Below are 20,594 nucleotides of genomic sequence, written 5' to 3'. Positions count from 1 at the left end.
TATGTGCACAGGAGACGCTCAAATCCTTACATCAGTACACTGTTCACTGTGTTGCTCTTGACTGATCATGTGGCAGAGTCAAAACATTCTCCACGCACCCTCTCGTAAGTACTTTGGCAAAGGATCACTCTTACTAAAGCCAATCAGCTAATCAGAAAGCTTTGGGAGACTATTGATCATGTCCACAAGAAAGGCAAAGAGCAGAGCAAGCCAGAGGCAAAACACACACATGTCAGAGCCACAAATGGAGGCTGCCTGGGAGGAGGCAGTGAGCAGGGTGTCACAGGAAGTTTGGGAGCCTTGGGGGTAGGAAGAACTTCAGAGTTCAAGGGTACAGAGAAGACTGTCTGGCCTACCTGCCAGGATCCCGTACAATTATTCTGCATAATGATTTTTGAAAATACAAACATTGCCAGGGCTGACTGACAAGTATTGTCCCAGCAGGGAGAGCTGTCAGGGCAAATCAATCCAATTCTGCCACATGCCAATGTGTGGAACAGATATAATTTCGGCTGTTCGGTGATGTCAAAGCGAAGGATGTACCGTCTGTGTATTTTGAAGTGTGGCGTTCCTTTCAGTCTAACAGCTTGAAAGATTTCTAGGGCTCACCACCCCCTTGCCTAATTCTGCCAAGAAACTGCATTTAACTTCAAATAACTCCACCACTTCACCTGCTGTGATGCTTGATGTTACCCGAAACACAGCTCCCTCCGCCTCTGCCACTCTGAGGTCAGTCCTTCAGCGCTAGAATTGGGTCTGGGATGAAAGGTGCTTTGCTGCTGCTAGTGGATGCTTCACAAACCATCCAGGCAGATTCCAGATGCCCTCCCAGGAAGGTTGAGCCATTGCAGGAGTCTTCCTCATCCTTTACTGCACCTGGTGAAAGGCTTGACTCTAGGAACTCAGGGACCTTGTGCTTAACAAGCTTTTGGGAACTCTGTTCAGTCCTCAGTGGCCCGTTGCTATATTTGGCCTAAGGGAAAATCCTTCAGATTGTTCGTCCAGGTGGTTCACTGAACATCTCTGCTGTTTTCAGCACCCCTCCCCCACCCTGTACTCACAGCACCTTCCCTGGGAATCTCCTGCTATCTCCACAGTCTAGTTCTAGTTCTTCCTCTTCTTTCCATCCTACCTGTCCTTCCTTTTTTGGTACCTACATAACTTTTCCCTCCATCACCCCTCTTAATTTGCACATACCTAAAATCTTAACATTTCTCCTGGCTCCCATCCCCTGGCATTACCATGCCGTCTCTAGATTGATCTGTCTGCCCCCGATCCTGCCCTTTGCTGCCCCAAAGCCTCCACAGAGTGGTCTGTAAGCACCTTCCTCCTCGATACTCCATGCATGGTTGTCTGTCTTCTTCTCTGCCCAGCATCATCCACAGCCCTGTCTCCTGCCTCTGATGGATACTTCCAGATCTCCTCTGTCTTTGCCTGTCCTTCCTCACATTCTTTGAGAATTAATCCTTAGTGACATCTTCTGCTCCCCTTGGGACCAGTGGAGAGCAGAGCTGATGACAGCTGACTATGCCGAACTCTATGCCCACGAAGGACAAAGGGTCTGGGGAGGGAAGAAAGGGGATCAAATCCACCCTCAGCTTTCTCCAGCCTCCTGACAGTGAGATTTGCAGAGCTCCCTAGATGGCTCCCTGCTTCAGCTTTACCACAGCCAGAATAACCTTGTTAATGGTGTGCACATTGCTTCTTCCCTATGCACAAAGATCTCTTCAGCTCCATAGAACTGAGATGATAAATGGATCAGTGATTGATGTGGTAAATGGATAGATGATACATAGGTGGGTAGATTAGGTAGATAGATAGATAGATAGATAGATAGATAGATAGATAGATAGATAGATAGATAGATAGATGATAGATGGATATAGATAGATGATAGATAGATTGCTGATGGATTGATATATAGATAGATTACCACAAACCATAGATTGACTATAGAATGCATGTCCTGGAGAAATCCCAAGATGTCATTTAGCCCCAAATCAACCATTTAAAGATGAGGAAATGGAAGCTCAGCACAGCGAACTCATCTAACCTCATCTTCCTACGTCTTAGCGTGAGAATCCTTCTGCATGGGAGCTATCCAAGGCATCCATGCCCCACTCCGCCCTCCATACTGTACCACCTGCTGCAGGGAAACTATGACGGATCATATGAGTTAAACACTCCCAACGTGCCTCTTCCTCCTCCTTCCTCTCCCTTCCCCCACTCCCATGCTGACTTCCACTGCTATTTCCTCTTTCTTGGTAACATGCCCATTTCTACATGCCCATGCTTTTATTCATCCATGTAAGAGTTTTGACCCTCTAGTGTGAACTAGACCCAGCGGCGGGTTCATGGGAATTACATACATTTGTAGCTTCATACCCAAAGTGTCTTTGTGTGTACTCATAGGCTTATATTCATAGATTACGCTGTTGAGACCATGTGGATTCCCTGCACAAAGCTTAGGCCAAGGGTGGCTTTTGTGTCCTATATTTATTTCACTTAAAATGTTTATTTTAGTGAAACATATATGAGTGTTTTGTCTGCATGTATGTAGGTGCACCACATGTATGCCTGAGGAGGCCAGGAAGAGGGATTAGATTTCCAGGAACTAGTGTTTTAGGTGTTTGTGAGCCTCCATGTGAGGGCAGAGTATCGAACCTGGACCTCTGGGAGGGAAGTAAGTGCTCCTAACCACTGGGCCCCTCTCCAGCCCTCATGTTCACTTCTTTCACTGATCTCTGCCATGAGAGCTCTTCTTAGGAAAACCACTGCTTACCATTAGGACAGAGGCACGGACATCAATCACTGGGCCGATCCCGTGTAACATCACCTTGTCTTAGTCCTTTGAAAATTAACTCTACTGAGAATTTTACTTCACAAAGGGAATTGTCTATGCTTTTTACTTTATCAAGCCTAAACTTTTAAAATTAGGTCGATCTTTGGTTTTCTTCAGCAGTGAAAATTAGAATCAGGTTTTGACCTAGGCTTACTAACCATGCGGGGTCATAGGATCTGGACAGTTTCGTTCTCCTTAGTACCCAGTTTCAGCTTTTGACCCCATTTCACCTGACTGGATTTGTTCCTTGAGTTTTAGTCTTTCTTCATGGTCTGTTCAACAGAGAGTATTTTGTGAACCAAGCAGGCATATAAGTTGACAGCACCATAGACATCCACACCGTTACCCGTGGATACCCGTGGGAACAAGGATAATACACTCATCCTCTTTCTTGGTGTTAGGGAAACACCCTAGTAGTAGGTGCTTAATAATACTTTGTTGAATTAAACCGACAAAAAGAGGCCTATGATTCCTCAGGCTGGCAAAGCAAAACCTATGCTCTTTCCTTCAGTTTGTTTTTCATGAGAAGACGGAAGACAGACAGCGCCGTAGGGAAAAAGAACGAGAGACTTCCTGTTCCTCACTGTAGACTCTTGGATATGTTACCTAGCTTGTCTTTCTGTTGAATGTGAAAATGGAGGTAAGACTGTCCTGGAAGACTGTCACAAAGAGTCTCTCCTAAGTCTCCATACATCCTCTGGCCCAGAATAGCAGTCAGCCTATGGTAGCACCTCTTCTCTCTTTTCAGTGGGAACCATGCTTGGAAAAGCACAAGCAAGTGGATTTTCTATGTCCACACAGGAGTCGATTAACTGTGATGTCATCTGTAGAATAGATGTGGCTTTAGACTTCACTCTGTGGGCCGTGAAAATTAATTGATGGCAGTGCATGTTGGGGTTTTTAGTTTTGTTAAGGACTCCTTGAGGATGGCTCAGTGTTGGTGCATGTCCCATCTCATCAACAGAATAATCTGCGAATAGTTAGTCTCTCGTTGTCCAGGCATTTTCGTATCTGTGATCTTAGATATTCATTTTAAATTTAGTACCAATTTTTATCAGAATAAAAATATAGATGAAAAGCTAAAACATCATTCGCATGCTTTACTCAATGCACTTCCAACAATTAGGCACATTCACCTGATGCCATATACTATTGTGCATTGAGATAGCCCACATGTACATGTACATTGAGATAGCCCCCAACTACTGTATATTCTGTTTTTCTCTTTCACGTTTTGGGTTTGGGGCAGTTTCCTAATATAATAAATTTGTTCATTATGAGATGTTCAGACCATTACAAATCAGTGTGGAAGTCTGAAGTACGTCTAGTAGAGAGAGTAATCACTGGGAAATGTCTGCTTTGCGTCTACGTCAGCAATGGGTGGTACTGACAGTGGAGAAGCTGCCTCTTGCTGCAAAGTTGAGTCTACAGATTCCACTGCTGAGCAGCTCAGCACCTAGGACCCAGGAACTAGGAGGGTTGGGGTGTCCCCAAAGCAAGCCCCCACTTCTGTTTTGCATCTTTCTTCTCAGACCTATCAATACTTGAGAGAGACAGAGACAGAGAGAGACAGAGAGAGAAAAAAAACATCAGGTCACTTAGTTCTTGGCATAAGTAGGGCACTCAGTGGTGTTCATTTTAAGACCCATGTGCTGGGTAGGCTGTGTCCATGGGGCCAAGGTTTCTATGAAATGTCATTATCCTGGAAATGGGAAAGATACATTTCCTGCTTGAGACCTTAAGTGGACAGAGCTATAGTTATTTATATCTTTATTAGTTTTGGATTCAGTAATAATGGATATGGACATGGATTGATACTTTATTGCCTTTGTATGTGCATAATATTTTTACTTCTGGGGGAAATCTATAGCAAGAATTGAATTTTAGCGTTCTGAGGCAGGCGGCAAGTTAAGCTGGGACAACCACTTTGTGGCCTGATGCATTATTCTCATTGACAATAATACGACTGCAATATAATACTGAAAATCGGCTCCTTTCTACTGCCCATGAGGCAAATGACCAAGGACACCAAATTTCCAGTCTGGAAAATTTCATCAGTGATATCTCCTTGGGGACCAGGGAGTGGGGGCATAGGAACTGGATACATTTCAAAGAAACTTTTTTCCATGAAACTTTGCAAAGCCAACTACTGACTTGAGTTTCCCTTCAAACAGAGGAAGCAATTTATGGGGGAGCTGGAAATCTTAATTATTTTGTATTTACATTTATTTATGTATTTATTTATTCATGTGTGTATGTGTGTGTGTGTGTGTGCGTGTGTGTAGGTCAGAGGACAACGTTCAGCAGAGAGTTCTTTCCTTCCATCATATGATTGCAGGCATCAACTTCAGCTTGTCAGGCTTGTTTTTAGCCTCTGGGGCATCTTGCCACCACTACTTTAATTCTTAATGTTGAAATTGCGGTGATTTTACTCAAGTTCCCAAGGTGAATAGCTGAGGGTGACTGATTTCGGAGGAAGGGGGCAGGTGAGCCTTTCTCCTGCTTACAGGATGGACACTTACTCATCTTGGAGTTCCTGAGCTTGCCCAACTGGGGAAGTTTAAATGGAATTGATTATGGTGCCCCTTAAGACAACGAATTGAAAGGAAAATGAAACATGGGTGGAGCACTTTCCTCCCTGAGACACTCTCTCTGTCCCAGGAACATTCAGCCCAGAGTCTTACCAACAACCAAACCAAGTCTCTCCTCTATGCCTGTGGACTCTTCACTTCCAAAAAGGTGTGGGGGCAGGGCAGACAACAGCCTGGTGTGTGCATGTAGGGCTTAGGCAAGTTCCTGGATCTCTGTTATCTGAACTCTGAGATGAAAGGTATTAGGAGGCCCAGGAGACCCAAGAGAGACCATGTGAGGTGGGTGTTCAGTTGGGTGATCGGAGAACCCAAGATGTCAGTAAGGGTGGGGCAAGTTGGTGGATCCCTACGAGAAGCTTCAGAATGGCTGTGGGCATACCAGGAGGACAGTGAGGCAGACATGAGGGTGTCAACCTGCTGGGAGAAGCCAGGGCTGGGCGTGGCCTTCACTTGAGAAGACTACAAAGCCTGAGTGCTCCTGGGGATTTGTGGGATTGCAGACACTGATCCAAGAAGTGCACAGGAAGTTGGGAAGTTGAAGGGTTGAGCCATGGCTGGAAGAGGGGCACTGCTGGGCTGGCAGGCTCGACGGGCAGAGCTTCTTGGCTTGTCTAAGAGAAACAGAAAGCAGAGCAAATTAGGATAATCCCTGATGTTTTCCGTGGAAGAAGATTGTAAGAATTTCTCACTAGCTCAATAGAGTGGAAACATCAGATTGTTTTTTGTTGTTATTTTTTGTTTCTCCCCCCACCCCACTCCTGGCTTTCATTCCTTGATTTTCAGAGAACTGGGCTGCTCCATTGCTTACATACTTAGCAGGTTTGCTTCAGTTAACTGAGTGTTATCAAACTTGTGAAACAAGATCTTTCAGTAATATTTATATAGCATCAATTTAGTATGCAGAATATCCTGAGGCCCTATAACATAGGAATATAATCACAAAATCCTAATTTGTGACCCAAAGTATAAAAGAGACATTTACTGTATCTGGAGGTAACACATTGGCAAAGGACATTTGCAGATACCCCAAATCATAACAAAATTAACAAATGCCAGCAGCCCATTTCCTAAAGAAAAGACCTATCTTCTGCTCTCAGATTCAGCATGGGGAAACTACTCTCAACTGTAGATTGGAAGACAATGAAGTCAGCTGTGTCTTTAACCACCCTTCTGCCAGCTTTTCCTCCTATTTGGAAAAACAATTTTAAGGTGTTAATGAAATGGGAAAAAAAAGTTAACTGCTTTTTGGCATCTTACTAGCATGTAAAGTGAACCAAGTGGAAACTTAATTTCCAATAAGTATGTGACAGTCAAGGGATTAAATCTCAGATTTAAGTGGTTGGTGGAATCACCTCTGGCTTTACAGAACACTCCCCTAATGAGCACAGTCTCCACCTCTGACACTTAGTGTGCTACTAGCCCACAGGGTGTCAATATGCGTCCTTATATCCATGAATTCTATTGCTCAGAGGATCACAGAGATCAGAATTGCATGAATTATCAGGGAGGATAATTCCCACCAAGTCACAACTTTGATCACCACTCAGATTTTATGAAAAGCTGCATCTACAAAGGAGCTGTGTAAGGGATCCCACTGTGTCCACCACAGGTGCGGATGCTGCAGTTCCCCCGCAGAACAAAGTAAAACAGCAGAAGGGAGGGAAATGGCCCATCATGGTGATACAGCAAATCTTATGGACTCTGTTGAGTGACAGGTGTCTTTGTTTTATAGTTGTTCAGCACATCAAGAGACACAACATTGTTCTGAAGAGGGAGCTTGGAGAAGGAGCCTTTGGGAAAGTTTTCCTAGCGGAGTGCTATAACCTCTGCCCGGAGCAGGATAAGATCCTGGTGGCCGTGAAGGTAAGAGAACATTCCAGAATACCTCCTTGATCATGGTCCACTAAAATGTGAAGGTTTGATTTTGTTGTACTTTAGCAGCTAGTCCAGGACATTATGTCTTCCAGGGGACACATGCATTTAGATTCTTTTGCTTAAATGTGTAGCCAGAAAGGGCACTGGAGCACATTCAACTGTTCACCAGAAGTACTTCTGGCAGGAGGCACAGTGGGGCCCTGCAATTTGCAGGCCATGATTAGCTCTAAGCTACTTTTCAAAGTTATACTTAAGAAATTCTAGATCCAGGTCAAGAGGATCAAAGAGAATCCAGGCAGCTAAGCTACAGAGCAAGCTTCTCTCTCCCGACTCTAGATGCTGGTGACTCCGCAACATAGGACTTCTGCATTTTCTAGATTCTAGAGGAAGGATTAGAGACTCCATTGCATTGATCTTTCCTATTTACCATCTACATGTGTCCCTTCCAACTGTCTGAAGTCATGGGATGATTTTTAAACAGCATAGATAGGATTTCAACAAGAATTGGGTGGCATCTCCTAAAGATGTCACCACCACAATGTAGGGTTTCTACAAAATGAAGAAATCTGAAAATCCTTAATCACCATTATGCTCCTACAAACTAAAAAGAGGAGTCCAGTTCTTCAATAAGATAAGCAATAACATTGAAAAGAATACTTTTCCACTGAGCTTTGTAGAGCTTAATAAAAATACCACAATGGACTTGGGCAGATCTTTGTAACACGCATTATAATTTTTTTCTGAAAACTCGCCAAGATGTTTTTGATATGTGGATACCAAACGTTTAAAAGGTCATGCAGCCGTAAAATGAGTTAAGTGTTAAGTGGATGTGAGTGTGGCTAACATCAACCTCCCGGGCTAACAAAAGATTGCTGAGTTGTTGTTGACTCATGTTTCTGCCAAACAGGGACTATTTGCACAAATCATATTTATCTAGTCATTATAACCTAGGCAACATTTTATTCCCTTATGAAATCAGGTGCATATTCCACTGTAATACCAGGCTATATTATATTATATTATATTATACACACGTGGATAGATAGCTAAGAGAATAAAATTATTCTTAAAGTCACCTATTCTTAAAAAAAAAAAAAAAGTTTGACGGTTTTGTTAGTTATTCCAGCTAGAAACATTGTACATTTTCTTTCCTCATGATCTGAAAATTTGTAACAAGCCCTATCCAGAGTGGCATGGTGTTTATGAACTCCTGGAAAACCCTTAAGAGCCACAGGTTTAGGTGAGTAAAGAGCCAATGGTTCTGGGAATTATCAGTGTGACAAATACACATTATCCTTCCCACAAAGGAAAATGGACGGGGGCTTGAGGAAGAAAAGGGGAAAGAGGGCTTAGAAGCTGCCACAGGAAGGACCAGTGGTGGCTGGAGGTAATTAATCCACTCTTCTTTCTGCCTCCTTCCTTCTGTCTCTCAACAAAGTTTCCTTTTTTTTTTTTTTTTTTTTTTTTTAACATACCATATTCAGGACATTTGGCAGTGTCTTATCTCTAGTTTCCGATTTTTGTCTTTAATCTTCTTTGTCTCTGGGGATAAATGAGACCAAAGGTGTTGTTTTTTCTGCAATTTTGTAGATGGATGTGTTCAGGCTGGAAGACTCACAGGGGCGTCTACCCCAGCCAAGTCATCTCTAGCAAACCAGAAAAATGGATACCTGTGTTTGTTCATGTTGGGTCCATGTTTTAAACTCTATTTGGAGGCCACTCAGGAAGCCTAGTCAAGGCTTCAGACTGAGTTCACTTTACAATGGGGTACATGTTACACACACACCCCAGTATGTGAAAATGCTGGATGATCAGGGGATTTTAGATGACAGCGTGGGAACAGCTGAGAGACCCCGGCCAGGCATGTGGGCATCATCCAAGACAGTTCTCACTAACTGTAGCCTTTCATCCCCACCCTGTGCTGACTTCCCTGCACTTCAGCAATGCCCTTAATGAAAAGGTACTGTGTGGTCCAATCTGGGATATTTGCAACTTGTGCATTCAGATCCCTTTGAGCAAACACAAAACCAGAGTGACCTAGTCTACTAATGACTAGGGGTGAAGAGATGGTGATGATGCTTCCATAGGTCCTCACACCCCGGCCCTACCTTGACCGGGCTTTAGAAGACCATATACCCTCCTGCTTTCCTGTCCACAGCACGCTCCACTTTGAGCCTATATCTCATTAACATTGCCCATTAGACCCTCCTCTTGTTGATCCAGCTTGAGATCAAAGTCTTTGAATCACCTAGCACATACTCTTTCATGTTACCTTCTGGTTTTACCAAGCATGTTTCTGCAAATTAATGATCTGTTATAAAAGTTTGCTCATTAAACAGTGCTGCGGCTGGGGTTGGGCGGAGAAAGGGTAGTTGACCCTTTGTCAAATCCCAACGACCTCTCTTTGCCAGTCTTCTCGGAGTTGAAATGAGATTGTCATCTCAGAGAAGACAAAGAAACTGTAGATTAAAACACCACTCTCGCTCCAGGGCCACAGACCTGAGGAGCTTCATAGCAGTGACCTTGAGGATGAATGTTTGCTAAAGTAGAAGCTTAGTTACTATAACTCGAGCTTTCGTCAGGACCGTGTCAGCTCTCTGGAATGCGGAGGTTGTATCTTCATGAGCTCTGCGGTGAATCAGGTCAGAACAATTTGCAGACCTTGCACAGAGCCTCTTGGCAACCTAGGTGTGCTCATGCCTACGGCTTTGGTCCAACTGAAAACATATTCAGAAATAAATTAATCTCAGAGGAAGTCATCCATCATTCTGCTTTGACCGTAACAAACAGATTTATGTTTTGTCTGTCTTTCTTTCTTTCTTTCTTTCTTTCTTTCTTTCTTTCTTTCTTTCTTTCTTTCTTTCTTTTTTTCTTTCTTCTTTCTTTCTTTCTTTCTTTCTTTCTTTCTTTCTTTCTTTCTTTCTAAGCAATGTCAAACTGAACACATCTTCCAGGACTGCGCAGCCTCTCACATCTCTGGAGTAGCTTGGGTTGCTCCTGTTCCATTGGAGGCACCCGGGATGCTTGACAGCCCTTCTGCTGTTGCCTAGCAACCTCCGCAGCATTGACTATGCATGCTAAGAAACTGTAGCCATTGTCCTATTCTCTCTTTGGAAAGAGCTGACTGTGGTTTGCAATCTGAAGCTCTCTGTGCAGACTGACAGATGTCAGATTCAGGTTAAATTCTGGTGTTGATGCTCCGGAACACTTGAGGAGCTGGAAGAACCCAGCACTCCAGGCCATGTGCATGCCTTCAAGGGCATAGAGGTTGATGATGCCTCTGTCTCCGGCCAGAGCATCTGCTTGTTTGGATTCAGCTGGATTGCTCTTTTCTTGATTATGTGGATGACCTTTGTTTCTCAGTGAAATGGATTTGTCAACCATTTTCCTCTTTATAGTGAATAATAATAATCATAATAATCATACATACATGCATGTATATATATATATACATACATACATGCATAAATACATACATATATACATGCATGCATACATATATACATACATGCATACATACATATATACATACATGCATGCATACATAATACATATATGCATACATACATATATACATACATGCATAAATACATACATATATACATGCATGCATACATATATACATACATGCATACATACATATATACATACATGCATGCATACATAATACATATATACATGCATACATATATACATGCATACATACATACATGCATGCATGCATACATACATACATACATGCATACATACATACATACAGAGGAGAGAAGAGAAGAAACCAGTCTTTGATCAAATCCAGTTACTTTACCTTTACCTTTGGGTTACTCGGTTGCCAAGGAAACGCTCTATCGCATTTTCCCTTGCATTAACTGTCGATGCATCAGCTATTTTTGGCTCCATCTAACATGCGTTTCAATAACTACCCTTCCTACAACCTTTTTTTCTTGTACTATGAATGCAAGATGATTTTTGTTTCTTTTTTTGGTTTTCAAATAAAGGCTCAAGTCTACCTTGTAGGATCTGTGCCCCTCCCTGGCTAACTCCGGTTTATTTCTAGAACCAAGGAATGCTAAATCTGAGAGAGACCTTTAAAATCATATACATGTATTTTATGGATGAGAAATCTAAGACCCAAGGAAGCCAAGCGACTCTCTTAAGGTATTAAGTTAAAAGACACACACAGGTGGGTTCTTAGCAGACTCAGTGGGCTGCTGGGTGGGTTCAGCAAACACTTTGCTGAGAGCAGACTTAAGTTTTATACTTTAAAATTTTCTGAATTCCTTCTTTCCCACAGAGAAAATAATGGTATTTTTCTCCACCTAGAATTCAGAAAGGCTAACTTACAAACTGTCCTTTCACCAGCACAGCACTGCCACCATGGCCAGTCCTTACCCAATCCCCCAGTGCAGGCAACTGTAGCTCCTGTGTCTCAGCTCATGTGTCTCTTTGGAAGACTTGTCCTTTTTTGTACCCCAACTAGATCAGACTCCTGCATGCTACCAAGACATCTTGACTTGGCCTTGCCAAGGTTTTAAAACCATGCATCAGTGTGTTTACTCAATGAGTGACATTGCATGTCTGTGACCTCTTTTAGGGTGTCAGTCACACTCTCCATGGGGGAGCCATGGCTTTGAGTACATTGCCTAATATGTGGTATGATGCACAAAAGAAATGTTCATTGAGTGAGGAGATGATGTAGAGGAGTGGGTGGGGAAGGACCGCAGAAATAGTAGAATTCTGATGCGCTAGAGTTGGCCATTGGCATTTATCTCTGGACAACAAAGTGGTTTCATGAAACACTGATGGTCACAGCTGAAGGAAACTGTAAAGATGTCATATAATATTAATAATCTAATATAATGAGAAATCATTTTAGAAGTGGTTGAATAAGCTAGGTATGGTGGAATGCACTTAACGATTCCCAAACTTGGCAGATGCAGGCCGTAGAACTATCCAGTACAGAAGGCCATATTCAGCCATGTAGTGATTTTGAAATCAAGTGGGCTACAATGAGACACCCTGTCTCAAAAAAGAAAGAGAAAGGGAAGTATGGATGAACAGTTATACAGATACAGACTGCCATTACAAATGTCCTTTAGCTAACATTTAAAAAACAAACCAAAATCCAGAGGGCTTGAGGAGGCTCAGCATTCAGAGAACTGGCTGCTATTACAGGGACCTGTGTTCCATCTCCAGCAGCTACATGGTGACTCACAATCATCTGTAATCCCACTCTCGGGGGATCCAGCACCCAAAAGAAAATAAAAGCAAACTAACAAAGAAAAACCCAGAAATCCAGAGATCGGTGGCGATCCACCCAAGGTCACACAGCTTGCATGGACGTCATTTAATGTCAGAGCTGGGACTCGAGCCCATCCTGCGTTCACTGTGGCCACATTTTTATTTGTTAAGTTCCATGTGAGCTCTGGCCAGCCAACCTGAGGAAATTTAATACGATACAGCTTCCAAAAAAGTACAAAGGAGTAAATTTTGTATGCAAGGACAGGAGGCACTTCCTTATCTATACAAATAAAAGTCTAATGTCGGGGAATAAGTAGGGGTGGAAAACTGGATTCCCAGGATAGTTTTGACTTCGGGGAAATGCAAGCAAACCTCATACCTCATAATTGACCTTCCCCAAAAGAACACGAGGATCCTTGGAAACCCAAGTCAGACTGACCTAACCAGAAGGGACAAGGACAGTGCTCTAGAATGCAACACTGCTAGAAAGCCTTGCCACTGTCAACCTGGCTCCAGGCACCAATGGCTTCAGAAGCCACCCAGAACCTCCTCATGCTCTCACTCTCATCTCCTGGCTTGCTCTTTTAAACACAGACTTCATTTTCAGACAGGTTCACTTCAGGCTGTAGCAAAGATTGTTCTTTTCATTAGCTTGTCTTGAGTTATGTCATAATGAAACATTCTGATTCCCCGGGCACGAGTCACACATTCATCTGTGGAAATGGACAATGGAGTCGGCCCTACAATGCACAGGGACTGAAGATGAGAAAAAAAATATGGGTTGCCTGAGGGAAATATCGGAGATGTTGTTCTATAGTCTTAAAAAGAGATCTGTTGAGCAAAATACAAAAGGCAGTCATCTCAAACATGAAGCCAGATTCTTTACTATGGTTAGGCTATTTGGGATCCACAAGCTTGCTTATGATCTGAGGAAGCCTTTGTGACTGTCTTTCTATGCCTCCTCAGCAGAAGGCACCAAGACCCCTCTGGCTTTCCAGTACTCTGTTGTCTCAGTTGCTCACTGATGTTTGACTGGTAGAAACACACCAACAACTGGTGACACTGCCTCTAGGGTTTCTTGGGCAGAGGAATTTGGGGATCAGTTTTCCCAGCCAGTCACTTATAGACTCCATTAGTCTTCATGCCGCAGCATCTACCTATAGTTTAGTCATCTAAGGAGGCCATGGGTACCAAAGATGCCACTTCCAGGAAAAGAAGCAACTAAGGTTACCTGTCTCCAAACATGTATGAGGAACTGAAGAATGAGAGGCAAAGGCTCACTCTCTTCCATCCCGAAGCGGTAGAAAGATTCATAAATGAGAGAACACACAGGGTTCCTAGATCCCACGTCTCTGTCCAGCAGCTTCATGTCTAAGGCAGACCATAGCTTTCTTCCTTTGTCATTACAGTCCTCCTGCACTTCCTGACACATCAAGAGTCCTGCTCCTGCTCTCCCCCCCTTCCCCCCGGCTCCGTTTTTACTTTTTTTCCCATTTACATTCACATGTGAAATTCTTGTCTCCACAAAATAGAAATTTATGAAGAATTATTGTATTTAAGGACATTTGTCAATAGTTCCCTAAAAGATCGTTTGTGTTTTAATGAGACTCAAGCTGTGTAAAGCGCTGTTTGTTGGTTGTTCGCTAGGCTCCTGGAACAGAAATCACAGAGCTTTTAATGATGGTGTGCTAAAGTTTGGTCATTTTTGTTGTCCAGGCATTACTAGTGGCTCTCTATTCCTTTTTGATGTGTGTGTGTGTGTGTGTGTGTGTGTGTGTGTGTGTGTGTGTCTGTGTGTATGTGTGTGCACATTTGCATGCATGTATGCATGTGTGTGCATGCACATGTGTGTCTGTGTGTATATATGTTTATGTATGTGTGTACATGTATGTATCTGTGTGCATGTGTGTCCACCTGTGTGTATGTGTGTGTGTGTGTACATACATGCTCTAGTGCACTCATAAGACAAGAGAGCAGGGCTTCCCTATAAGAACCCCTATGTACTCCAGTTGCTGAAGAACTTCCCTAAGATACATTTCTTAGCAACTTTAATTATTAGCCCTTGATCAGACATAGTTTTGTCTTGTCGGTCACTTTGGTGACTGCTTTCTGGGTGATCTCCAATTTAGTCATATGTTTCAGAGCCATTAAAATGGCTCTAATTGAGAATCAAACTTGGACCATGGCCTGAAGAACATCAAATTCCAGCTTCTACACACACACACACACACACACACACACACACACACACACACACCAGGGGCTCCAGTTATTTTTCTCCAAAGAGAACCTCCCCCCCCCCCCAGCATCAAACGCAGCTTGAGGATTCACTTCATCCCTCTCTATCTCTTGGATCTACGAGTTGAACAGCCAGGCACCCTGTTAATTTACTGCTACATGATAGGCTGACTCACAGTCAAGCCAGGGTCCATGCTGAGCCACCAGCTCCTTCATGTCTGGTGACCCGACTCCCAGAGATGCACCAGTGTGTTCAGAGCCTGCACACACTTTCAGTTGACCACACTGTGCTCAACTTCTGACTTCATCTCCCATTTGATGTTTATTTTCCTCTGACTGCCTCGAGGCTTGTTTTCTGGCTCCATAGGTCAATATTTCCAATTATGTAAGTTGATGTGACATGCAGGCCTCAATTTTATCCCACAGATCACAGAGTCTTTTAAAGCATGTGTGTTAGAACCTAACTCAGTGCCTCCCTTTGTTACATTTGAGTCCAACAGCCAGAGTCGCTGAGACAATAAAGATAGAGACAGATAGAGACAATCAACAACCTGGCCATGGCTCTTGTGTTTGAGACTGTCACTTAGCACATGATTAAAGTTTTTCTTTCAAAGGCCATCTACAGACAGTTAGTAGAGTTTACATAAGTATTGTTGGTTTCTAGTACAGAGTGCACACTGTATAGTGGGTGCTAACATCTTTGTATAATTATTTGGCCTTTTCTTTCTGTGGATCTCTGGGACCTACCTACTACACTCTGTCATTGCTAAGATTTTATTCATACTGAATTCTTCCTTTATCCAAGTTTACTAAACTGTGCCTCTCCAGAGTCTACCATGTGTACAATTGATGGCAGCTTCCTTTACCCTTCTTTTAAGAGAAGAACCTCTTATTATGTTTTCAAATCATAGCTAAGACTTGCGTATTTGGCTAGCTGTTAACTGTGGCAACCTTGTAAGAAAGATGTTTGCCCTAATTGTATCTCAACTCTACACCTTTGAAATGCCTTCCCATGTTCCCAAGACACAGCTTGCCCCTTCAATGGGGCTGCAGAGGTGGCTTTTGTAAAACAGTGCAGTTCCTAGCAGGATCTGAGCCACACACGAAAACATTCCTGATAGGCACACTAGAAAAGTAAAATTAAAATATTAATCTTACAATATTACTATAGTTTATTAATTCAACACACTACATCATATCAACGTATTAAGATGAAATACCGGTGAGATATATCAAACTTTGTGTCAAGTTTCCAAAATTCTGAGTTTGTTTTTCAACTAAAGCACATCACAATTTGGAATGACAACATTTAACATGGTAGCTGGTGGCATAACTAGTGTCTGCTCTGTTAGATAAGGCAGGGCTAGAAGTTATCGGGAGAGTAAAGGTCTTCTGTGAACAGTGGGACCTTTGGCACATTAACCAAGCATCCCATGACCCTGTGTGTTTAGCTTGGGGTTGCCTTTATCTCTCTCTGTGTTTCAAGCATTGTTGGGGGTACAGGAAGTAAGTCTCTTCCATATTCTGTCTTTACTGAAGACAGAGTGCTTCTGAGACCTCTAAAGTCTGAGAAGAATCTGTGGTCTGCACTGTTAAAAGGTCTGTTTTTATCAAGTCTTTCCTTAAGCCATCTAGACCTCGAAGAATATCATCATTTAGTTTGGTGAGGCACACTGTCATACCCCAGACGGGTCATCTCGATCTGGCTTCCGATTGGTTTGAAGTTTCTGCCTCATCATTTGAAGTGAATTTCCACCTCCTCCTCTACCCTTCACTTGCATTTCACTTCACTGACTTCACGTTTCTGCGCTAAAATAGTTTGCCTGCTGCTCCACCATGCCAGCTCTGACTCTGTTCATGCACCAGAGGCCTCCTGCTGGAGTCAGACATGACCCCTGTCTTAGTGTACCAAAAGGGGGGAAAACACCAGGAAAAAAGAAGAAACAACACTGTAAGGCAGAAAGGAGGAAGGGAACAGGAATGCATGCTGATTGATGAAGGAGTCCATCAAACGAGGCTGAAGTCCCAAGAACCGCCGAAGGGTGAGCTGGGATCCACACTCCTGCTCTCTTGTTGACAGGAGCTCTGCAGCCAGCCAAGTCTCCCGTAACTGAGTACAATGACAATCAGACACTGTACCGAGACGAGACAGAGGTGATATTTATAAACAGGTTCGATGCAGAATCTTCTAGCTCCTGATTGCTGTCTGGCACCAATTCTATTACCCACAAAAATCCTATCCTGTTAGCGCCAAATTCACGATTTTGCCCAAGTTGTTACCACTGTATTTTCCAAAAATCTCTTAAAATAGAAGTGAATCATAATTTCAAAGAAAGGGCCCACCATGCAAAAATGGATGGGCACGCAGGAGGGTGCCAGGTTTGCAGGATGCATTTGGTCCATGAATAGTAAAATCGCTTTTGGTTCCAAAAATGTGGCTGAACTGCAGTTTCTGACATTGCACTAAGAGTCCCCACTGGAGGCATGGAGTTGCTCGATGCTTATTAAAATCTTCAGGTTGTTTCTCTCCCAGAGAAGATTCTATCCTCCTGCTGCTTCACCTTTCTTCCTCCTCCTCTTCCTCCTCCTCTTCTTCCTCATCTTCCTCCTCCTCCCCTCCCCTCTTTGCTTCCCCCCTTTTTCCTTCCTTCCTTTCTCTCTCCTCCCCTGTGAATCTCTGTCTCTTTCTCTCTCTGTCTCTCTCTGTCTCTCTCTGTCTCTCTCTGTCTCTCTCTGTGTCTCTCTCTCTCTCTGTCTCTCTGTCTCTCTCTCTGTGTGTGTGTGTGTGTGTGTGTGTGTGTGTGCGCACTTATCTGTGGCTATGTCTTTCTCTCTATCATTCTGAATCAACAAGACATAATTAAAGCTTGTTCAGAAAGCTTTTCTGCAGGATTTGTCTATGCTTTATGACAAAGACCTAAAAGGATGAGCCCCCTTTCTAGTCACATGCTAAACACAAGGCTTTGGACACAAACTTTCTTGTAAATTGTAACAGTCTCTGAATCAAAAGATAAAGCCTCTGGGAGAGTGTGGGCCAAGTACCACACCTCCACACGCAGCCTGATATTCTTAGCACTCAGGTGATGACCTCCCCAGGAGAAGTGCCATTCTTCTGCCTTGAGCAGGTAACAATGGGTATCTGTGTATCTTTTATCTTTTGTAGATCCTTGTATGAGAAAACTGAACACAGGAGACCTGGTTTCAGGTCCAATTCACATCAATGTCCTTTAGACAAAGAATCCTGGGGAGCATCCTTCCAGCACCTCTAAGAAGTAGCGAGTAAAATGAGGTTCTTAGTGAAGCAGGGTAAGGCCAGGATTTGAACCCGGGACTCTCAGTTCTAACTTAGAACCTATTCCACTTGGGCACCATTGGAGCATTGCTAGAAGGAGGAGAGATATGGGACTGAGTTTTCAGGACAGAGCACATTGGGTAGCCCTCCCAACTTAAAAGCAAGCTTTATCACCTGCTTGTTCTTCTTGGCCTTTCCTTTCCGACCCTTATGTGGGCCAACATGGTGCCTTTTGAGATGTCTATTCACCTTTCTCTTCTGTTCTCACCCTATCGTCTCTACTGAGTGCAGACCTTGGACTTCAGGGTTCTCTAGTTGCTTGACACTGGTAAGCAGCTGGTGATACATTGGTGTGCAGACTGACACAAGACCCCAAACCAAAATGTAAGGCAGAGGCAAAGAATGTGAGGGTCTGTATGTTTTCTCTGAGATCAAGGAAAGGGCTTGGCTGTGATGGCACCTGCCCCTGTGACAGAAAGACAAAGATGTTCAGTCTGAACCCAGCTAGACTATATCTGGGAAGCAGAGGGAATATGGCAAGCTCAGTTTCTTCTGATTCAGAGAAGCAGAGACCCACACCCTAGTTCTCAGCTAGTGTTCATTTCGTTATCACATGAAGTGTGCTGTTTCCATGGCAATGACCATCAGAGATTTCCGGCCTCTCTGAGCACTCTGTGGTCCAAATCTTCTCCTGTTTCCAGGCAGAGCCCATGGTGCTTGAGGGGACAGTGAAGGGCCTCTTCACAATTTCCCCTAAGATGCCACTGTCTCTGGTCTAATGGAAGCAACACCTGTGATTTCTGTGTCCTCGAGTTGGGTCACAGCTCCATGGAGAACATTAAGTGCTGATACAGCGCTTTCATTAGGGAAACAGCCAGCTCTGGAGACATGGAAGCTGACAGCACTAACTTCTGCTGCTGCTTCCTTGAGATGGCCTGGGGAGCCCAGCTTCCTCAGTGACACTCGCTTGTGTAAATCATGACCCTTCAATGCAAACAACATTGAAAACTAAGCCTGTAGTGGACTCAGTGGAGACCAGTACCCTTGCCTCAAGAATGAGGGGCTTGCTTCCCAAGCCTGAGAAACCACAGAAGACATGGCCATTAGCAGTTCCACTCAAAGTGGCACTGTTCTCTGGAGGCGCCTTGCACCCAATGACTGATTGACTCAGGGTTTCACTCAGCTCCATACAGGTTGGCCATGTAGCTAAATGAGGCTCCTGTTGAGCTGGGGCAGCAGAAAGAGTCCACCACCCTCCTCAGAGAGGCCAAGTTAGTGTCAGTGAGGTGATTAGTTCCATAGAACTGCTGTCACGCAGGGACTTGAAACACAAACCATCTCTCCACAGTCCAGATTAGTTTTGCTCACCTATTGTGAAGGCATCAGCAGTACTGGATCCTTCATGAAGTTCTGAGTCACAGGTAACTTATGTTCTCCCCACCCCAGGCCCCTAAGCCATACACCATTCTTTCTTCCATTTTCAAAGCCTTCCTTGTAGCATCTTCTATACCATCTAATTTCTTCCTCTCTGTATCTGACAAGAGCCCTTGTTAGGCACTGAGCTCACCCAAGCAATCTGGGCTCATCCCCATACATGGAGATCCATACCATACATGGAGACCCATACATGGAGATCCATGCACTAATCATCCGTAGAATCCGGTTCACTATGGACAGTAACATTCACACGTTCTGGGGACTGGGACAAGGCATTGTTCAGCCACGCCCAAGAGAGCAGTCCAGGCAAAGGGGAGAGTTTGTGCATGTGTGGTGAGGCAGCATCCATTGTTATCTGAGCAGCTGTGAACATTACACAAGGTGATCCTGGGACTGTAGACCTCAGGGGAGCCAAGGGATGGACAAGCAGAGACAGGGAAGCTGGTTCACTCAGGGTGCTAGATTTATAGTTCCTTATATAGGTGTCATTTCTACGTGTTTGTTCATAATCACCTGAGTCAAGATTAGGGTCAATGGCCACTTTTCCTCTTGTGATTCTGGGAGTTAAGTCTAAGGTTTCATAAGCACCCAGCAAGCTGTAACACACAATTCTCTGTATTTGCTCTCTCCAGTCTAAGCTGTATGTGCCACCAAGGCCAGCTCACTACATCTTTGTTTATGCCACAACCCTGGCTTAGTGACAGTACGTGACAACAGAGTGTACACATATGACATTGGCTACAAGCAGATGACTAGGACTCCATGGGACACATCACACAGGCTTCATGTTTCTTCCCCCAGCCTGGATCCTGTGGCTGTCAGGTGGTTCTATCACCTCTTCATGCTGCTGGGCTTCCTATGAGGCTCTGTGCACCTCACCTGCACTTGGATAGGCCCTGCTGGGTTTTCATCACCTGCATCCTGGCAATGTGATTGACTCATCATCTTGAAGTGGAAGGGATAGAACTTTCTCAGTGTACAGGGAATGAGCTGGGGAAAGCTTTTAGGGTGTCACATAAAATCAGAACATGATCCTGACTGCAGCTGGACTCTGGGACTACCAAGCCTCAACTGTACT

At 43.9% G+C, this 20,594-nt stretch overlaps 1 protein-coding gene across 2 annotated transcripts in view; it reads left to right on the top strand.

Moving 5' to 3' along the window:
* The window catches only part of Ntrk2 (neurotrophic receptor tyrosine kinase 2), a 306,311-nt gene that overhangs the window by 222,095 nt on the left and 63,622 nt on the right, over window positions 1-20,594 (top strand). For both annotated transcript variants that reach the window (XM_034509751.1, XM_076938898.1), the window contains one exon: window positions 7,166-7,296. In XM_034509751.1, the coding sequence (XP_034365642.1) occupies window positions 7,166-7,296 (131 nt within the window). The remainder of the gene's footprint in view (window positions 1-7,165; window positions 7,297-20,594) is intronic.

This window comes from Arvicanthis niloticus, chromosome 8 (genome assembly GCF_011762505.2).
Source record: "Arvicanthis niloticus isolate mArvNil1 chromosome 8, mArvNil1.pat.X, whole genome shotgun sequence".
NCBI lineage: Eukaryota > Metazoa > Chordata > Mammalia > Rodentia > Muridae > Arvicanthis > Arvicanthis niloticus.
This window is presented reverse-complemented; position numbering and strand designations above follow the sequence as displayed.